At 42.4% G+C, this 21,277-nt stretch overlaps 1 protein-coding gene across 2 annotated transcripts; it reads left to right on the top strand.

The window, feature by feature from the left end:
* The first annotated feature begins 1,488 nt into the window (after nucleotides 1-1,488).
* Nucleotides 1,489-19,789, top strand: smurf1 (SMAD specific E3 ubiquitin protein ligase 1). Of its 2 annotated transcripts, none has more exons than XM_030058234.1 (18): nucleotides 1,489-1,772; nucleotides 7,102-7,140; nucleotides 8,129-8,237; nucleotides 8,935-9,068; nucleotides 9,232-9,297; nucleotides 9,490-9,565; nucleotides 10,326-10,537; nucleotides 10,703-10,787; nucleotides 12,401-12,547; nucleotides 13,046-13,271; nucleotides 14,284-14,387; nucleotides 16,128-16,242; nucleotides 16,388-16,566; nucleotides 17,445-17,582; nucleotides 17,986-18,106; nucleotides 18,481-18,682; nucleotides 19,189-19,264; nucleotides 19,373-19,789. In XM_030058234.1, exons 1-18 carry the CDS (start codon nucleotides 1,718-1,720, stop codon nucleotides 19,470-19,472), a joined length of 2,184 nt encoding a protein of 727 aa, XP_029914094.1. In that variant the 5' UTR covers nucleotides 1,489-1,717; the 3' UTR covers nucleotides 19,473-19,789. The 2 variants fall into 2 exon arrangements, with proteins under 2 accessions (XP_029914094.1, XP_029914093.1); XM_030058233.1 differs by having other exon boundaries at nucleotides 19,180-19,264.
* The last annotated feature ends 1,488 nt before the right edge of the window (nucleotides 19,790-21,277 follow it).

Below are 21,277 nucleotides of genomic sequence, written 5' to 3'. Positions count from 1 at the left end.
CATGTTTTGTAGGGAGAAGTTAATTTGTGTGTGTGTGTGTGTGTGTGTGTGTGTGTGTGTGTGTGTGTGTGTGTGTGTGGTGGAGGAGGAGCTCTCGCAGCCACCTGTGGAGTGCTGACATTGTCAAACACACAAATACACACAAACACAAGTATGAGAGGGGCAGATATGGTGGAAGGAGGCAGAGAGAGAGTGAAAGAGAGAGAGACAGTAGAGAGAAATGGCAGAGGTGTAAAAATTGTCATTATCAGTCTCACTTGTCGGCTCATAAATGATGCGTGGAGGAGAGAAATAGAGCTAGACAGGCATAAAGACAAATACACAGAGTGGTGAGAGTATTGTGTGTGTGTGTGTGTGTGTGTGTGTGTCAGTGTGTACGTGTGTGTGTGTGCACGTGGCAAAATTCAAGTCTCAGTAAGTGCAGTGGCTGGTGACCTGCTTCACTGCTTATGTGGATTTGCTGTGTCCTGTAAACAGGCTGCTGAGAGGGTCCATTGTTGCACCAGTTAATGCTGCAGCCAGCTAACCCTAATGCTGCTAAAGAAGCAAATCCCTCCAGCCGCTGTCCCTGCCCAGCTCTCCCTCACCCTTAACCCCTCAGCCTCTGTCCTCGACAGCACCCGGCCTCCCTCCTGCACACTCACATGTACCTTGACCTGGACCTGCTGCTCCTGACGACTAGCTGAATATCTGCTGGAGGCGCACTGCTGCTGCTGCTGCTGCGGCTGACAGGAGGAAAATAAATCAACTAAACTAACTAAACTTAAAGAATTATAAAATACAGAGACTTAAGCTAAGGTTCAGTATTCATCACTGATTTCACTGTTTCACCATTTTCACCAAGTTCAACAGTGCAACATCCCTGTGCATGCATGACTTTTTAACATATGCTCAATTTCTTATTTTCTGTATTTGTTGTAATATTTTGTCAGATTAATGCACATATTTAGGCATAATGCACATACTTTTTTTTTTTTTTTTTTTACAACTATGATTAATGCACAGGTAGCATTAATGCACATGTTTATACATAATGCTCTTTTTAAGCACATATTTTTCTATTTCTTATATCTTTTTCTATTTCTTATATTTTTTTTTTTTCTCTCTTCAGAATTTGAGCAACTGCAAGTGACCCAATTTCCCCTCGGAGATCAATAAAGTGTGTCTGATTCTGATTTTGTTTACTGAAGCCTACTAACCGACGATCTGTTAAAAAATAAATAAGTAAATAAAATAAAATAAAAACGGTAGAAAACCTATCAGCGAATATATGAGCTATAAATAACAACGGATGGGTTGGGTCTGTGTGATGTAAATAAATTGAATAGATTTCTATCGGCTAATCCCTGAAACTGCAAAATTATACAAAATAAAGAGGTAAATTTCCATATATTTCTCCACAGTCTTGCCAATTGGAGGTTCATAGGTCTTTCCTGAACTCCACGAGAACGCCCACGTTTCCCGGAGGCGAGAGCGTACTGCCGTAAGAGCGTGACGTCAGTACGCGTTTGAGCCAGCCCGAAAATGTTCTCCTGTGTTGTTGGATTTCGGAGGAACGGAGGACTTTGCGATGAAATAATACATTTTTACCCGTGAAGAAGACGGACGCAAACCGCGGATTTTTACATCGTAGTTAGTTATACTCCGCCTGAGTTGTGAGATTGTGTCTTTCGGGGGAGCCCAGTGGGAAGTTTGTGTGATCGTTTTTCCCGGAGTGATGTCGAATCCTGGGACTCGGAGAAACGGGTCCAGCATCAAAATCCGTCTGACAGGTAAAAAACGAGACCGAAAGCGCTTACGGTGCATGTTGTACCGGGGGCTAGCATGTTTTAGATACGAACCGCTATGGCAAACTGTTGATATTTACTAAAGCAAGCAAGCCACGGCGCGTGTCTTTGAGGTTTCTCGGGGCTACCGCTTGCCTAAACATCCGGTTTTTGTATGGCAAACACAGCAGCGGCGATGCTAGCGCGTTAGCCGCAGTGCTAACCAAACTATCAAGAGGACAAGCTTGAAGGAGTCGGCTCCCCGGACCATTTTACAACCGGGACAGCCGCCTGGCCAGCTGCTTTATGCTCAGCAGGCACACACGCGATATGAAGCACACAACTCAATCGCTGTGCCTGGAAACTTTGCTAATGGCCAGCACTTGCTCACTAGCTAGCGTTAGCATATTTTGTAAGTGTGATTAACGTTGACCGCTAACGCTAGCTAGCCTACACCCATTTTTTGGCTGACCAGCCGAACCCGTCGCTTGTGACCTGAATGCGACGAGCTGCACTCGGTCGGCGAGAGCAACTGTTGAGCAGCGGCCTCTCTGAAAATCGATCTGTCGGTAGATTTGACATGGTAGCCTAGATTATCCATGGCTATTGATTGGCATATCGCTTCTTCAGCTGTAGCTAGACAGATGTCTGGCACGTTCAGCTCAACCGTTTGCCAGGACAACCTCGACACATTTGCGCTTTTGGTCATCCTGTTCCCAACTCCAGTGTTATCCGCTTCGGGGTCAGACTCTGCTCTGTTATTTGATGCTTCGAGGGCAGACAGGGGCACACACACACACACACACACATATACACACACACTCAGTCACACACAGCTGGAACAATGGGCTTTACTGTAGCTGCCATTGTAACCCCGCTGGGCACCTAGGGGCCTCTATTCAGATGGAAATGACCACCCTGTGCCGCTGGGCAGACGCCTTGTCCTCTGCTCTCCCGGTTTCCACTCAAGCAAGCAAACACACACATATACATACACACCCCAGACCTTGCAAGCCAAGTAGACTAAATATTTCTAGAGGTGGTGGGTACAGACTATGGGAGTCAAATGGACAATGTGATTGTGATGGATGTGTTTTTGAGTAGCTCCGCTGTCCTAAATGCTGATGTGCCCTTTTCATTCTAAAAGTGTCTGCTGCTTGCTGTCTGTTTGCTTTTTATTCCGCTTTTGTCCTTCTTTCTCTAAGTTGGATCATAAAAGAGCATGCATATTTTTTTGACAGAGGACAGACACAATTATGACACAGTTGTTCCACTTTATTGCAATGTGAGACAGAGATAGCTTGGTGTCAGATGTGAATGTGTTTATGTGTCTGCTTGAGTATAGACAAGATGACAGAGAGTGTGTGTGTGTGTATGTGTGGAGGTGTGGGGAAATGAAACTTTGAGTTTGAAGGTGTGTGCATGTGTGAGCCAGTCAGTCACTCATTATTTCTGTGTGGATGTAGACAGAGGTTATTGCCCCCAACTGTGCCCCGCCCCCACAGGTATGAGTGGAATTCTAATTGGGTGAGGAATGTGCAATGAGCCAATGGGAGTGCAATGCTGCCTGACTGGCCAGCGGTCTGTTTAGTCTGTCAGAGAGGGCTTGTTTGGCCTAGATCAGACAGGCCTCTGTGTCTATGACAGAGAGAGACCTAGACAAAGACCATGCAGGTTTTACATTGTTTCAAACCTCAGACACCCGATTGTGTTTATATGGACATGTTTGAGCTGGTGGAGAGACATTGTTGTGTCTCTCTGTCTGTACCCTCTGCCTCTGTAGGGATCGGTTTGAGTTAGGAGAGAGACTGTTGTTTTGGGTATGAGGAAAAGTGTTTTTAAACCGCATTCGCTAGTAAGCCAAAGCACCATCTTGAGCTAATCTGCTCTAATGTGATATGAATGTAAAATACGGGTCTGTTTCCCCTGTCTGATTGTGAGCTTTTTGTGATGTTTTGTTCCCCCGCAGTGGTTTCTAGGTATGGTTTGAATGATGGGAAGTGATCGGGACAACGCAAAAAGTGGGAAATAAGTTGGTTAAAAGTAGAATGGAAGGTTATTTTCATTAAGAAATGATTGGGAATGTGTGGGCTTAACTTGAAAATCACCTCCTTGTGAATGAGAGTATCAGTGATCGAGCAGGATAATGTTGATTTGCCCTGGGAAGCAGCAGCATGTGTTGCTGGAGTTTAAGCCAGCTTGTGCCAGGTACTCAGATTGAACACCAGGACCTTGGCACAACGCCCAACACATGCCAGCTCTTGGACAACAGGCGACTGATACTCATATGAGAGAGCAGGAGGGAGAGGCTTGGAAGGAGGAATTAATAGAGGAAGAAAGAGTGAAACAAAATAACTAAGGAAAATAAATAAGAGAGAGAAACAAGGGAGAGAAAGCAGCCAAAATGAGAGAGAGGGGAAAGGAAGGAATCTTGCTTACTTAAGAAGTAGCATAAATGCTCCTTAATCCTCTCACTGACTGAGCCTGCAGCGCACACACACTCTCTCTCTCTCTCTCACACACACACACACACACACACACACACACACAAGATCTAGAAGAGGCTGAAGATACTGAGAATGAAAAAGTGACACGATTGATCAAACTGAGCTCATCGATGAAGCAGATATTTTGGAGATGCAGTGTGTGTGTGTGTGTGTGTGTGTGTGTGTGTGTGTGTGTGTGTGTGCGCGGTGCTAATTGATGTTTTTGCTTACTTATATGCTTTGGATTTAACTTGTGCATATTAAACCCCAGCCCACATTTTATACTTGCATGGCAGTGAGTGCAAGAACCTATTAGTCAAGATCAGAGCAAAGCCATAAAAATGTTAAATTAAAGCCCAACCAGTATATCAGATGTACATCTGTGTGTGTGTGTGTGTGTGTGTGTGTGTGTGTGTATGTACATAATCTATGTATTACTTTGTGTGTGCTTTTTTGTTTATAATTATTAAATTGAGTGAATTTTGGACAGTTAGTTTTATAAGTAAACTTAAACTGTAAAATATCCTGTCTCTTTCACATATCTTTGTCAGAAGTGTTTGTTAACCACATTTGAGGGATTGTTGCAAAAAATGTGTTTATGTATATGTATCGACTTTTAAAGCCATATATCAATGTTGTTCCCTTATATTAGTATGAGAATCGGTGCCAAAATCCAGTATTGGTATTTGTGGAGTATGGGTGACTGTGCTGAAAACATGTTGTGATTGCAGATTCCCACAGGGGCTGCCAGCCCGTATAGAAGCAGCATAGTTTTTTCATCATCTCCCTTATACCATTTCTTCTTGTTCCCTCAAGCGGATGAATAGAATTCATCTCCCAGTGGCTCTCTCAGACACTCAGGATTTTTAAGAAGAGCAGAAGAGAGGACATTTATGTAAAGAGGCCAAAAAAGAAAGTCGGTGGGGGTATTGAGGTTGAGCGGAGGGGCGGCTGCTGCTGTGCGCTTGACCTTGGCAGCGTGAAGAGTTCCCTCTTAACGCCGAGAAAAGACCTGTCACACAATCAGCGCAACGACAGGATGGGCCAGGCGGGGAAGCAAGGAAGTCAGGGAGTTGGGAGGGGTGGGGGTGTGTGTGAAACGAGGGGTGTCCCTTGCCTCTGGCAGGAGAGTGGAGGACGAGGGGGGCGGACAGCACGGCGGTGACAGTTACAAAAAAAGCCATCCTCCGCTGCTAGACTGGAAGAGGCCGCCGAGGCAGAACGGACACTTCTGTCTCTCCGGTGCAGCCGTTCTCTTTCTGCCTCGGACACTTCTGTCTCTGGTGCTGTCGCTCTCTCTCTGCCTCATTCTGTCTCTTTCTTTCTCTTGTGTTGAAAAGATGAGGTTGCCGTGTGGAATGTGTGAGTCAGGAGGAGGAGGGATGGAAAGGGAGGATGAGGAAGAGGGAAGGATATCCTGGAGCCATTCTCCACGGGTTAATCACAGGAAATAGACCAGGCTAGGCCAGACACATATACACCACCACAGTCACCACATCCTAAACCACTGGCTGACTGACTGACTTCCTGGCTGACTGGATGACTGCCTAGACCAAACCCCAAGCCAGTTTTTAACAGGACCTCAAGGCCGCGATAACGTTTTTTTGGTGGTGTTGCAAAATGACATCAGTTAGGACCAGTTGGAAATGGTTGCCCATTATGCCCCTGTACTCATCATATGGCAAAATTGCCCACCTCCATCCCGTAAGGTGCCTGTTCATCTCAATCATTACATTTTTAGCTTAGTTTATATTCCTTAAGCCCTCAGTTAAGTGCGTTTTACCCAGCCTGCCTGTAGAAAGTTCCAGGTGTCTGTTTACCCCTGTATGGATTAGACTCCGGGTTAGCCTGTTATGAGCCTCATTTATCAAGCAATTTCTATGCAAATGGTCCAGAGAGCGTTTGAAGAATATGCAATGTAAAATTAAGCTATAAATCAGAACAGTACACTTTTTTTCAGAGTCCGCTGGCATGCCGATTGGGTTAATTGAATAGTTAATGGAGTGGCCTGGCGTTTTGGCATCTTATATCGTTTCAGTCACACAGAAATGTTGTACTTCTCGTTGTCAATTACAGCCTTGCCTTTACTGGTCGGGTGCACTGCTCCAGCTTGGAATGTAAGCTACTGAAACGTGGACTTGCTTGGTTCCCATACTGCCTCTGTGAGTGGCTTTCCTAACTCGTAAACTGTACATTAGCGTGTTCCTGGAATGGGCTTATTGTGGCTCAGAGTTGTTTTTAGTATTACAGTAGTGCTACCTCAGCTGACCCGCTCTGACATTGACCAGACTGTCTGGCTGTCATTCAGAATGCTTGACAAGAACACCTACACACACACTGCAAACTGTGAAGGCTCAGCACACACACACACACACACACTGACTCCCAGAGTCTAGGTCAGTGTGAGCTTTATGGACTGAATCCTCAGAGATGTAGCAGAGAAGGGATTCTACCACTTTCACTGTGGGCGGGCTGTCTCTGTGTGTGTGTGTGTGTCTCATATGTATGTGAGTGATCCTGACACAAGCCAATGTTTTTACTGTTTGCGTTGTGTGTGTACCATCCAAGCTCTCCTGGTCATCTTCAGCCTTGGGCATTCATATATTATCCTAACCAGCATGCTACCCACGCAGTCGGGGGGGCGTTTCATGTACAGCAGCATACATTTGTGACAATAAGTGGCCTACACACTGAGGAATTTCATACACACACATACTCTCTTTATCCTGAACTGATGGTAGGCAAAATGTAAATCATGATCTCCACGACTGTTGTCTTTTATAAGATAGTTTTTGCAGTGGTTTGTGTGACGTTTTTTTATTCATTACATGTTTTATTTCCTCTTTCAGTATTATGTGCCAAGAACCTCGCAAAGAAAGACTTCTTTCGTAAGTGCCCATATCTCATTTTCATATCAGACTACAGCATCGCTTGTGTAATGGTACAAAGAGAGCATCATACTTAAGCTGTTCGAGGAACTGTAAGGCATTTCCACCAAATGTGTTACTCATCTTGGACATTTTTGTATGTTTATGTTTTTGGATGTTTTGTGACCTTGCACATGCTGATAGAGGCTTTCAGACTGCTGGATAGTCCCAGGAAAGATCCAGCTAACTGGCAACATTTCTGTCAGTGTTTTGGTCAGTGTAGTAGAAAGTTGGACTTTGTGGTGGAGATGGTGCTCTCTGTACCTGTAAAGTAGCCAAATGTCCTTAAATGACCATACCAGTGATTTTTTTTTTTTTTTTTTTAAATGCTTGGCCCATTTACCACAGCTTACCCACATTTTACATTACAACAAACCATTTTGCAAATCATGCAGGATTACTAAAGAATTTACAACATATAATCAAAATCAAAATCATAACCCTCATTTTTCAAATTAGATTTTTTTGTTTGAAACACCCACCTGAAAAAGTTCTGCTTCTGGGGCTGACAAAGTTTTCACCATTCATGAAGCATGGAACTAGTATTTCATTGTGCAGAGCAAATGTTTCCAGGGACTATTTTCCGGTGGAAAACCATTTCACTCAACCCAATTTTAGGCAGTTCATTTCATCAAAACACAACAGTGCTGCTGCTTTTAGGAAAACTAATGTGGACAACTTCATTACTGGTTTGTAGAAAGTTTGAGTTAATTGTCATATCATAATCGAATGAAAGGAAACTAATGGCTGGATAAAAGGTAGGAAAAATGATATTAGAGTTGTAAAATACAGCTTCTTGCTTTGGGAAAAGATTAGCAGAAATGAAACATGAGGAAGATATTATGACAAACATACAAAGTCACTGGTATGGTCCTTTTGAGTTATGTTGAACCTTTGAATATTTAATTCAATTTAGTGGATTCAACTCAGTCATCAAAAATGTCTCTAGGCCTGCCGGACCCATTTGCCAAGGTAGTGGTGGATGGATCAGGCCAATGCCACTCCACAGACACAGTCAAGAGCACACTGGACCCCAAATGGAATCAGCACTACGACCTGTGAGTCTCTGCACCGCACCCACAACACAACACACACCTGAAGCTAAAATCGCCCTTCGTTTGGTAATAGTGTAACCCTTTTTTGCCAGTATGGGCCATTTTCTCTATTGAAATGACTGTCATTTGGCCAACTATTTCTGAATCCACTGCACCTCACTCACAACACAGCACAGATTCAAGGCTGAAATTGTCCTTTGCTGAGGAGCGTTGTTTCCCATTCCCAGTTGTATTTTACATGTTTGCTTGTACTTATGTCCCACTATATCCATCCACTCCAAAAATGATAGCCGTAATCATTGATTGAAATATTCTTGTATAACTGCTAGGATAAGATGCAGTAAATGAATTTTTTTGTTGTTATTGTTGTTTTCTTTTAAAGAAACATATTTGGAGAGTTGAGTCTTGCATGAAAGAAACGCACCAAGCCAAAAATGTAACAAGCTCTGCCTGCTTTCAAAACGTGAAACCTTTTGGAGAATCTTTATAATGGTCTAGTGCCAAAACACCTGACTCTCGCCGTGAGGGAAATAAATTCCTGAAAGAAATGATCGATCTGCTTCTTGAGTGGCAACGGTTACAGTGGATTTCTTTCTTTCTTTTTTTTCTTTTTTTTTTGTTGTTTGCCTCATTTCCATGAAACTGTGTTCAGGAGCTTATGGCTGGCAGACAGAAACATAATGGTATGTCTGCTTTTCAGCTATATTGGGAAGACAGACTCCATCACCATCAGCGTATGGAACCACAAGAAGATCCATAAACGTCAGGGAGCAGGTTTCCTGGGCTGCATACGACTGCTCTCAAATGCCATCAGCAGGCTAAAGGACACGGGATGTAAGTCTGCCTCTCTCCTGCCCTTTACTTTTAAAATCCACAAATGCAAACGCACACATTCCACTGATACCCTTCGGTTGTCCTGTCCTCATCAAGTCAATAATGATTCAAAAAGGGGCTCTTGCTTTACCAGATTGCCTCTCTCCTCTTCTCTCCATTTCAGACCAGCGTCTAGATTTATGTAAGTTGAACCCGTCAGACAGCGACGCAGTGCGGGGGCAGATTGTAGGTAAGACGGGGCACACGTATATCCATGCACTCTGTCTTTCATCATTTTTCACGCTGTGCACACCCTCCTCTCTTCTTTCCTTCTTTGTTCTCTCTTCCTCTCTCAGGTATGGTGTCTCTCTCCGCCATAACCTCTATCCTCCACAGGCGCTCCGCATCCACTCTCTAACTGTAATTGTCCTCCTGTTTTTAGTGAGCTTACAGACGCGAGACCGCATAGGCAGCGGAGGCCCCGTGGTGGACTGCCGAGGCCTGTTAGAAAATGAAGGGTGAGTGCCTCGCCAGTTTGTTGGGTGGGAACTAGACCACATCCTATGTGAAGAAATGACTGACTGTCATGTTAGTGCCTGTCGTCTGCTGTCTGCTGTAGATTATGTTGCATCATTCTTACAGAAAAATGCTCTTTCTCCATCAAAATCTGTAAATTTCATTTTAATCAGCTAGTAGAGAAAAAGCTAACTAAATATCAACTGATTATGTTGATATTTAGTTTTGGAATAAAGTATAAATTTAGCCTCACACTGAAACCTAGGCTCTTTAGTTCTTTAGTGTAGTTAGTGTGTTTGATTATGTTGATTGGCTTAGGAATAAAGTATAAATTTAGCCTCACACTGAAGCCTAGGCTCTTTAGTTCTTTAGTTTAGTTAGTGTGTTTGATTATGTTGATTGGCTTAGGAATAAAGTATAAATTTAGCCCCACACTGAAGCCTAGGCTCTTTAGTTCTTTAGTTTAGTTAGTGTGTTTGATTATGTTGATTGGCTTAAATAAAGTATAAATTTAGCCCCACACTGAAGCCTAGGCTCTCAAGTTCCCTGTTGAAGTAGAGATTTAAGGGTGATGGTGTTGCAGGATCCGCCTGTACAAGAGTTTGGTCATAATCATAGTTTGTTCATCATCTTTCCTCTCCCAGTGTCTGTTACTCCAAGTAGAAAATAAAAAGCAGTTGACCCACCATGTGATTACAGTGAATCATAGAGAACAGGACGACAGTGTGATGTGTGTGTCTGTGTGTGTGTGTGTCTGCGTAGGCCTGTGTTTGAGGGGTGTTTCAGTGAAGAGCCACTGCCCTACTCAGACTCCACCGGCGCAGCGGGGGGCGGGAACTGTCGCCTTGACTCACCCAGTCAGGAGAGCCGTCTTCAGACGCAGCGAATCAGAGGCCAGGACTCCAGAGGCCATGGCCACACCCCTCAGAACAGACCGCACGGGCACCAGTCACCTGACCTGCCTGAGGGATACGGCAAGTTTGACTACTTTACTGTGTTTGTTATTTTTTTCCGCTAATTTTACAGCCAAATGTTGTCATTTTTCTTTCATAATCCACATTTAATTGAACTGAATCTTTCCGTATATGGTTATTATAAAAGACGCACACGTGTTAAATTTTTATTTCTTTCCCTAACAGAGCAGCGAACTACAGTGCAGGGCCAGGTGTACTTCCTTCACACACAGACGGGGGTCAGCACCTGGCACGACCCTCGAATACCTCGGTATGATTATACTTACACAGCTAACTTTGCTTATATGTAGTCCAAGCTTTAACCTGTAATTGTCAGCTGAGATGAAAGTTACATGGATATCATGCAGAAAATGGGTCATTGAAAGAGCATAAGAACTGGATGCAGCCATAAATGCAATAAAAAGAACAAATTAGGCATATTACAAAAAATGGGTCAAGTTGAGGACCGTACAATAAATACAGTGTATTAAAGGAAAACTATAACGTCTTTGATATTTGCTGTTAACAGACATAAAGGTTCATTATAGTCTTTGAAATCTTCTGGTTTATCTTGGTAAATGTAGGGGTTTTAAGATTAAAGAAATATCTAAAATCATTCAAACGGCACCGTAAACACAACAAGGGCCTGCCACTATTTATGTGCTGCCCTGTCATGGTGCTGTAAAAATATTATATCACAGGAGAAGACCAAAAGACAAACGCAGGTAAAGCTCCTAAATCTCTCAGCCAAAGGGATGAAGCTAATCTCAGTCATGCAGGTGCTGTTGAGCGAGGTCATTGTGCCAGAAAATGAGCCGTATGCAGCTAGCAACAATGTCAAGGGCAAAATGTCCAAACACACACTGATGGCAGCCCTTCTCTTCAAACATTTACAAACCGGAGCTGTAATTCACCCTGTCCTTGTCTCGCCCTCTCACTCACCTCTCTAATTCTTGGACTTTACCCATCCCGCCAACACTGACCTGTCATCCCTCTAACCTAGATCCGTCCTGGCTTTGGCGGAAGCTGTTCAAAGGCAAAAGAGTTTTAGCTGTAAAATTTTGAAGGATGTTGAATTGTTAGAGGAAACCCTGCTTCCCATAGTCGGCGATGATATAAACAGAGTCTGATCATGTGAGTGTTTGCTGACACAAATATTCCACTTCTTAAGAGTCATTTCCACATGCAAACAGAGGCGCCTTCAAAATGAACAAATGTCCTCATTTCTTGGTTAGCATTTCCTTAAAAACGACCAAATGTGTCCTTTATAAACTAAGACCACATCATGCCGGTCCCGGTCTACCATCTTACCACTGATGTTTGACTAAGATGTTTGACAAACCGTGTTTTATCCTATTTTAATTACACCAAGAGATTAAGAGGAAATTATCTGCTTATTTATGTGGGCCTCAGGCTCTTGGTATTAGAGGTTAAGGAGACACAGTATGCAGGGTCAGGACTGATGGGGAGGCACCTCTCGGTGGTGTGTAAAATGAAAAATCAAGTGAGACGAAAGAAAGTGAAATGAGTGGAAACAAAAAGGTATTTGTTTTTCCACACAAATTTTCATCTCAGCTTTTCAGCAGGTTATCTTAGGTCAGTTTCACTTTTTGCCAAAGTTGAAACTCACAATTGATGATTGATGATGAACTGATGAATTGTTTTTTTTGTTTGTTTGTTTGTTTTTTTCCCTTTTTCTGAAGACGTTAAAGAAAAGTTTGTTAGCCAACTTTCTGGCTGCAGATCAAGTCCTGGCTTTGCAGGCTACTAAAAACAAACTACCTGATGCTTTGGGGCTCATGCTCAGTCTGCATAAACAAACAAATAAAAAATAAAAGCTCTCTAAGTTGTGTTGCTCTCTATGGCCTGTTGTCATTGGTGCAGGGACCTGACCAGTGTGAGCTGTGAGGAGCTTGGGCCTTTGCCGGTGGGCTGGGAGGTTCGAAGCACTGTGTCAGGCCGGATTTACTTTGTGGACCACAACAACCGAACCACGCAATTCACAGACCCCCGCCTACACACCATCATCAGGTAAACGCACATGCACTCGTTAACAAAAGCACACACCAACCGCAGACCCCTGTCTGTGCAACTTCATCTGGATTGCATGGACACACCCGCCCTGGCACACATGCACACATACAAAATGACAAAATCACCAGTTTACAAGCCTAAGCTGGTGTTAGTCTAATCTGTGACACCGCTGTAATGCAGAAATCAGACTGGATCTGAACATGACCTACTAACTGATCACTCCCATCATTGAGGATGTGGGATTACCGCAGATTTAGCTGATCAGTGGGAATATACAGTATCTAATCTAGACCACAAAAATGGCTTGCTGATCAGTTTCTGTGAACTTATTCCTCTTAACTCTTGATCATATCTCTCTACCCTCCGTTTTGTTGTCTCCTCTTTTTCTGTTTTTTCCGTCTTGCACCTTTCACCTCTCCTATCGATGTCTTCTGCCTTGTCTCTTGTCTTCCCCTCTCCCCTTTCTGCTCCTCTTTCTCTCCTTGCCCCTTCCAGTCAGCACTCCCAGGCAAAGGAATCCTCCCAGGCTCCCCAAATGGATGTAGGGGGTGAGGAGGGGGGAGGCGGCGGCGGGGGAGGGGGCGGAGGAGAGGGGGATGTGGCGGTGCGCTATGAGAGAGACCTGGTCCATAAGCTGAAGCTGCTCCGCCATGAGCTGTCCCTGCAGCAGCCTCAGGCGGGCCACTGTCGCATAGAGGTGTCCCGGGAAGAGATATTTGAGGTGGGTGTGGACGCCGTCTGAAACATTGTCAGCTCACCTGTCAAAGGGCTGCTAAACTACACAAAAATGACCTGCCAACGGTATTCATAACTGAGTTTTATGAGACATCTATCAAAAAATGCTAAGAAAACAAGACAATATGGGGGCTCATGGAAGTAGTGCTGGACAGTAATTCAAAACTTTGTGTGATTTTAATTATTATGTCATGACAGACAAACACGCTGTCTGATATGATAATAGCAGGCATATTCTCAATTAAAAAATGTCAACATTAGACTTAATAAAAGAATAATAAAATGTATTAGTATAGTGCTTTTCACAGACATGGGTCACAAAGTGCTTTTTTTGAACTGCAGGCCCAGGATAGGTGTAATTTGGTTCAGTGGAATAAACATTAATTTGATTATTTGATGAATGATTTTGCATACAAGTGGTAGATATTGATATTTAAAAACAAATCTTCACAAATATCATGGTATTAATTTCAGCCATACTGCCCAGCCATGCCTGGAAAAGCACAGACTTATCAGTGGAAAATTAAGGAAAAACATGTGATCACAGCACCTAACACAGCACTATCACCTGATGTTCTCACTCGCGCACACACACCCAGCAATGTGGAATGACGAGGTACTTCCCTGTGCATTAATAGAGACAAAGACACATCCACCCTCCTGATTGACTTACTAGTCAAAGCAAACAGTTCTGACAGCGATTCGCTCCTGAGAAAAGCACAAAGGCAGTAGTGACTGTATAATTAAGTGTTAAAAAAGAAACTGTACTGGGGGCTGCACTGTAGCACTCTTATTGTCTCTGCCCTCATAAATTATTTATCATGGATAGAGACCTGTTCAAGTTCCATGTTGGAAATATGTGTTTTCACTTTAACATGTTATCCCTTGGATTTTTTGTGTCTGAGTTTATATATGGATTATCAGTCAATCAAGTAAATATTAAGTGTCTTTCCCTGTGATAATATTTGTTGTTTGTTTTTGTGTACATTTATGTGTAGGAGTCGTATCGGCAGATAATGAAGATGAGGCCCAAAGATCTTAAAAAGCGTCTGATGGTGAAGTTCAGGGGAGAGGAGGGCCTCGACTACGGTGGGGTGGCCAGGTGACTGCTCTCTGTTACTAGATACCAGTATAGCTGACCGCTGCATGTCCAACGGAAAGCTTTCTTTCATAGCTCTGGTCTATATTTCTCATTAATTATTACAGATGTAATCCCCTTTACTTTCATTTATCTGTGGTCGTCCCACACCACTGGAAAATCATATCCACAGATAGAAATGACATAAAATCTAGACCAAATTATCTATACATCTGTGCATTTCTTCTACGGTACTGGTGCTTTGCACAAAGTAGCAGTGTCTTTCAAAAATTAGGTTCACTTTGCACCACTGTAGATTTTTTTGTGCTTCATTTCTTAATTGTAATGTTTTTTTTTTGGTTTGTTTTTTTTGGTTTGCTGTTGATGCATCAAGAGTAAACCCAAAGAATGCAAAATGCATTGTTTGCACAAAGGGCAATGTAAATTGTATGCCTAAATAACATATCCCAGATTACATTTCCAGCCGAACACAGAAATGAAAGAGTCTGAAATATTAGCCTTCAAAGGGCCTAGGACGTTGCTTTTTGGTGGTGGTAGTGGAGGTGGATTTTGATTAGCCATTGTTTAGCCTAAGCATTCTTCACCACTGATGTCCACAGATGCATAAGAGTTTTTATGAATTAATATGCTAAAATGTGTGACTATATTATATGCTACTTCAAAGTATATTACTCAGTATGTTTAAAAAGCAGGATGATTGGCTTACAGGGACCAAAAAAAACATATTCATTTGTACCATGGGCAAAAAAAAAACAACAAAAAGATCTGCAAGCCACAAAGTAACGATAACACTTCACAGATCTGTAATAAAGAGATAAGGCGCCTATCTCATGATACAGCTCAACACGTAATATGGGGCTTTACAAATCAATTTGGCCACAAAACGATGTAATCAGTAACATCAAAGTCTGACTGCAGAATTATGTTGATTTCGTAGGAGCAAATCTTTCTAGCAACGGCATTGGCTTGTTAGAATCTAAACAGTTTAAAAATACTGTCACATAGTGTAATATAATTTCAATGGATAGCTTCTGAAATAGATATATTTTTACTTCAGGAGAAAAAAATGCAGCCGGTTGCAAGATGCATTTTTCTGCCCTTTGATGCACATTTTTGTCCTGCAATATAAATTTTGTCTTGCAATGTATTTGCTGCTGTTCAAATAATAATATTTAATGTTTTACTCTCTGAGCTTTTCTAAAAAAAATGAATGATTTCATCAAGTCTACCACAGTCTACCATGAACCTACTAATTTATGTACATTGCTCATTCCTGCAGTCACCAGCACCTGAATAAATTCATGCCTGTGCTACTGGTTTATAATCCAAATAAGTGCCATTGTTATAATGCAGCAGATCCTATAATGGGACTTGCAACAGACTGAGGATTGCCCACAATGACAGGAGACACTGTTTACAGCACTGAGAGCATTGCACGTTTTAGCACCAGGAATACCGAATGCTCGAGGTTAACCATTTTAAGTTGTAGCAAAAGAGCAGCATGTTTTAATTAGTTTTTCAGTCAGTGCAAAGCTCCAGGGAGCCATCACCACCCGCACACCCACAAAACTTCTATTTAAAGCTGCTGGCTCAACAAAGAGAGAGGGGTGTTCAGTAGACTCTTGCATGATGTAATCCAGTGGTTGTCAGTCTTCCCCCGTTGTTACTGGTAGGTGGTGACGTTTTGCTATGGTCATGTGTGAACGTTGAATGTTATTTTAACAATGTGGTGGTTGTTTGTAGGGAGTGGCTGTACCTGCTGTGTCATGAAATGTTGAACCCCTACTACGGGTTGTTCCAGTACTCCACAGACAATATCTACACACTACAGATCAACCCAGACTCCTCCATCAACCCCGTGAGTGCACAGAGACAAATGCAAACACACACCAGAAATTAAAGCTGCAATTAGTGTTTAAATGAGTGTGTATCCTGGTAATGCAAATCTGTGTCTTTCTGTGTGTGTGTGTGTGTGTGTGTGTGTGTCTGTCTGTGTCTGTCAGGACCACCTGTCGTATTTCCACTTCGTTGGCCGTGTAATGGGCCTGGCGGTTTTCCACGGCCACTACATCAACGGGAGTTTCACGCTGCCCTTCTACAAACAGCTGCTGGGCAAACCCATCCAGCTCAACGACCTGGAGACCACCGACCCCGAGCTGCACAAGAGCCTCGTCTGGATATTGTGAGCAAATACACACACACACACACACTGACATGTCATGCAGCCGTACATGCTCGCATTTTCACTCTCAATTGTTACACACTTTTTAATGATACAAAAAAAAAGATCATCTTTCCCTGTTTAATGCATAAAGTGCCATATTATAACATTCATGTATTGTAAGACATTGCTTAGAATTAGTATTTGAAAGTGAAACAGTTCATAATTCCCTCTCCAGTATCTATTTTATATTGCGGTGAAACGATTTCTCCTTCAAACATTTGTATGTGCTAAGTTTCTCACTGAAAACTACATTTTACACATCACATAATCATTTACCTTCATACAGTACTCATGTTACCTGAATAGAGCGTGAAGGCATCGTAATGTAACTCAATGCAAGCTCAGTAATGAGGAGTAGACAGCAGCTCAGTTTAAGTCTCAGAGTGTGCTAAGGGAAGAACCCTCATTTACAGAGCAGCCACGGATGCATTAAAGGAAAAAGAAAACCTAAACCAAGGACCTCAAACCAAAACACTTCACTTTACACTTCAACAGTGCAAGTTAGAGAAGGAGTTATTCGTAAGAAATCAAAGTTTGCATTTGAATCTGCCAGATTTAACACCAAACATCTAAATCCTAACAACATTAGTTTATTGATTTTTTTTTTTTTTTTTTCCCCTTTTCAAAGTCCTTTGCATGTTGTTCCAGGCTTTTGAGGCATAACTCAAAACAGTCTGTCCCAAATTCAGATTGTGGAGTAAAAGCTAGGTTTAGGAGAGGGTTTGATGGGTTCTTTTGGTCCAGCAATGCAACATATGTTGTTAGTTAATTAATAAATGCTTTGTAGAAGGACATGTTGTTAATCCGATCTTGTACATTTTCTGTTCTGTGTGCAGAGAGAACGACATCACGTCGGTCCTTGACCACACATTCTGCGTTGAGCACAATGCCTTCGGGAAGTTCCTACAACATGAACTCAAACCCAATGGGCGTAACATTCCCGTCACCGAAGAGAACAAAAAAGAATACGTCAGGTACCAACACACAGAGACATTTAATTTATGTTAATATCTTGTATTTATCTTGTATTTTGTGTCAGTATTTGTACTGGTAACCCACACCTTATCTTCTGATAGTTTTGCTTTTTATAGCACAGACACCCAGCACAGATAGCTTGTGTTTTCATTAATGTGTGTACCAGAGTCTGACTGATGCTGGATTTCAGACAGTACACACTGTACATCACACTTGATACTGATATATCTGTGATAAGCTACTGTTGTACGATAACACTGGCCTGCTGATATATCAGCCCGGCTTTAGTTGAAATAGAAACATTATATGGTTACGATTGTGTTGATATGCATATCTTTACATAGTGTGTGGGTGTGTATATGCGCTGCTCATATTATATGCAAGTTTCTTTGTTTTTCTCAGACTCTATGTGAACTGGAGGTTCATGCGTGGCATCGAGGCCCAGTTCCTGGCTCTACAGAAGGGGTTCAGTGAGCTCATCCCCCAGCACCTCCTCAAACCCTTCGACCACAAAGAACTTGAGGTATGTCAGTGATCATGTCAGTTTTCAGTCAAACGGTAATCATGATGATTGGTGGCTGTTTTCGTCACATGAAGAGCTAGAGATGGACTGATGATCAGGATGACTGTAGAGCTCTGCCAGTTTATCTGTTGGCATGATGGTGTGGTTGTTGCAGTCTGCCTTTTTTATTTTAGTGTTCTGTTTCATTTATTTCTCCTCTTCTTCCTCTCGACACTTGGACTCTCCCTACACCTGCTTCTCGCTCACTTCCCCCCTGCTCTGCTTCCTTTCTATTTGTTCTTTTTAACCTCCCTAATTGCATTCTCCTCTTTCGTCTATTCTATCTTTTCCCCTCCTCAACTTTTTTCTCCTCGGATTTCTTCATTTCCATCCAGTTGATCATCGGTGGGCTGGGGAAGATCGACCTCGCAGACTGGAAGGCCAACACGCGCCTGAAGCACTGTACGTGTGACAGCAATGTGGTGCGGTGGTTCTGGCAGGCGGTGGAGGCCTTCAGCGAGGAGAGGCGAGGACGCCTGCTGCAGTTTGTCACCGGCTCCACCAGGGTGCCCTTACAGGGGTTCAAAGCTCTGCAGGGTGGGTCACGCACTGGCTTGGACAACACACACATTTGTATTATGGTGTTCCTCTGGTACTTATGTTTGGTCCTCCTATAGACCCTTTTCACAGCAGCCATTTTGTCATACAATACAATGTCATACAAAGGTGACATGTACAGATTATGTAGGGTTACAGTGAGCATGTGTATGGACTGTGGCACAGCAGTAAAATATAACCTCACATATTTACCCCTTTGGGATAGAAATGATTCAAATTAGTGAAACCTACACACGTCTAAAATACTTAGAACCAGCATACTGAAGCATTCACTGTACGAAACTTAACATGTCCACACATTCTGCAGCAGACGCTGTGCCATCTGATAGGTTTTAATGTTCATTTTTCAACTTGCAGATTCTGTGTCCATGCCATTCATATTTAATTATTCTGATTTGTTTGGTATAATGATCAATTCTAAGGTTTTGAAAGTAGAGCAGAGCAGAGCAGTGATAACTAGAATGTATTTGTGTAAGGCTCTACAGGTTCTGCAGGACCAAGGCTCTTCACCATCCATTTGATAGATGCCAACACAGACAACCTGCCCAAGGCACACACATGGTAAGCACACACACACACACAAACCACCAACAGATGAAATGCTCCTTAGTTTCTGTTATTTGTATATCAGGTTTCTCTCTCACTTGTTACGTTTCTCCTCTTCTCCAGTTTTAACAGGATAGACATCCCTCCCTACGAGTCGTACGAGAAGCTTTATGAGAAACTGCTGACGGCGGTGGAGGAGACCTGCGGCTTCGCTGTGGAGTGAATGAATGGATCCACAGACAAACAGACAAACAAACAAATATGCACAGAAACAGACACACTCATGCTTACACTTGCACCCAACTATGTGACATTTTACGCATACACATATACACCGAATATGAAGTATACACAGAGTATACGGAGGCCAAGCATCACAAGAACACACCTACATACACTCTTGCCACCTCGTCACCACCGGACTGTTGGTGGATAAAGGAGGACGCCCAGCAGGAGGGGGGAAAACTACAAAAAAAAAAAAAAAAAGTATTTTAGAATTTTTCAGATGTTTTGAAGAAGCATTTTTACCCTTCGGTTTTGACAAGCTATGATGTCATTCTTCAGAACACCTACGGCTACAGCGTCTCTGACTCGGTCTCCAATGATACTCCAATCACACTCAAGCCTCTGGACAGATTCGGCCAATCACATGCGAGCCTGCGAGCCGGAGACCTCCAAATCAGATGCCTGAGCGACGAGGCGGAGACTGATTGTCTTTCTGTCTGACAAGCAGATTGATTGATTGACTAGTATTCATGCTTCATGTTTAACCACTGTTGTCTGTCAGAATGTGTGTGCGTGCATGTGACAAAAGTGAGAGCGACAACGTATTTGTGTCTGTGAGAGTGTGTGTGTGTTTATGTGTCGTGCATGGCACCTGGTTATTCTTTGTAAAAACGATCAAATGAGCCTGCTCCTCTGTTTTTGTTACTTTTTTGTTTCCTCCGTTTGTACCCGCGACCACTCTGATCCACCCTGATATTGATCGTTTATGTCTGATTTTATTATTTATTACTAAGTGATTACTGACCATGCTGCTATTATGCTCTACCAAGAGCCCACACTAATCTCCTCATCTGTCTACCCACCCCGCTACAGTTGAAGGATCAATTCACTTGCAATTCAAGCAATCCCGGAATTGCATTTTTTTTTTTTCCTTCTTTTTACAAATTCAAAATGTGCAAAAACTTTTTTTTCCAGTATTTCATCTATGGTGAAATAACTGCAAATGAATGCTCTTGTTAGTGTATGAAATCTGTTGGCATTTTGAATTCCATGTTACATTTATTGAAGTGAAAGTGAATTGACTCCACCCTGAGGCCTGATCCCAACTCCAGTTTTTTTACGTCTAACTCCCCATCTGAGAATTACCAAATGAGCCGTGAGGATGGAAGGAAAGAGTCAGAGATTCACACTTTCTCTGGTGCGTTTGATATATGTAATAAAATCTCAGAAGCCTTTAAAGCATTTTTCAATCCTTCATTCAACCATCATATTTCTTTGTGAACCTGATGTTTCCCTCTCCATCTGTTTTTCTCCATGGCTTGAAGTTTTCTGGGAAAATGTTCCTTTTGTCTAGTGCTCATTTTCCTCAAGACCACCATGAATGAACAAAATTTCTTAACAGTCATTAAGCCTCCATAGAAATGAATGAAATCAAAAACTAAACGTTGAGCAAATACCGGAAAGTGTTGGGATGCGTTGTCGATTGAAGGTGGCTGTGTTGCAGCATCACTTCAATCTGCATTTTCTAGGTTCTCAGTTCATTGTGTAATGGATGCAAGAGTATTGTAACTTACTATGTACTAAACATTTATGAAAAAATACAATGTAAATAAGATTATATTAAAAGAAACTAAATTGAAAATATGTTCCTTGTGTTATGTGTTTTATCCTTTCCAAAGCAGAGCATGCATATATTGGCATGTACATTGACCTGAATCTTGGCGTATATGAGGAAAAAAAAAAAACATACAGAGGACACATTTATTTATTTATTTATTAGGTCTATGCATAGGTAGAGAATAT

This window comes from Myripristis murdjan, chromosome 8, assembly GCF_902150065.1.
Source record: "Myripristis murdjan chromosome 8, fMyrMur1.1, whole genome shotgun sequence".
Taxonomy (NCBI): domain Eukaryota; kingdom Metazoa; phylum Chordata; class Actinopteri; order Holocentriformes; family Holocentridae; genus Myripristis; species Myripristis murdjan.
Note: the sequence above shows the minus strand (reverse complement) of the source record. Positions and strands in the feature narration are given on the sequence as shown.

What these genes read in the sequence shown, in the direction of transcription:
- smurf1 (XM_030058233.1), top strand. Translation starts at nt 1,718, where the DNA reads ATGTCGAATCCTGGGACTCGGAGAAACGGGTCCAGCATCAAAATCCGT. An exon ending in CATCAAAATCCGTCTGACAG is followed by an intron (nt 1,773 to 7,101) that starts GTAAAAAACGAG and finishes TTCCTCTTTCAG; the next exon opens with TATTATGTGCCAAGAACCTC. An exon ending in TGGAATCAGCACTACGACCT is followed by an intron (nt 8,238 to 8,934) that starts GTGAGTCTCTGC and finishes TCTGCTTTTCAG; the next exon opens with CTATATTGGGAAGACAGACT.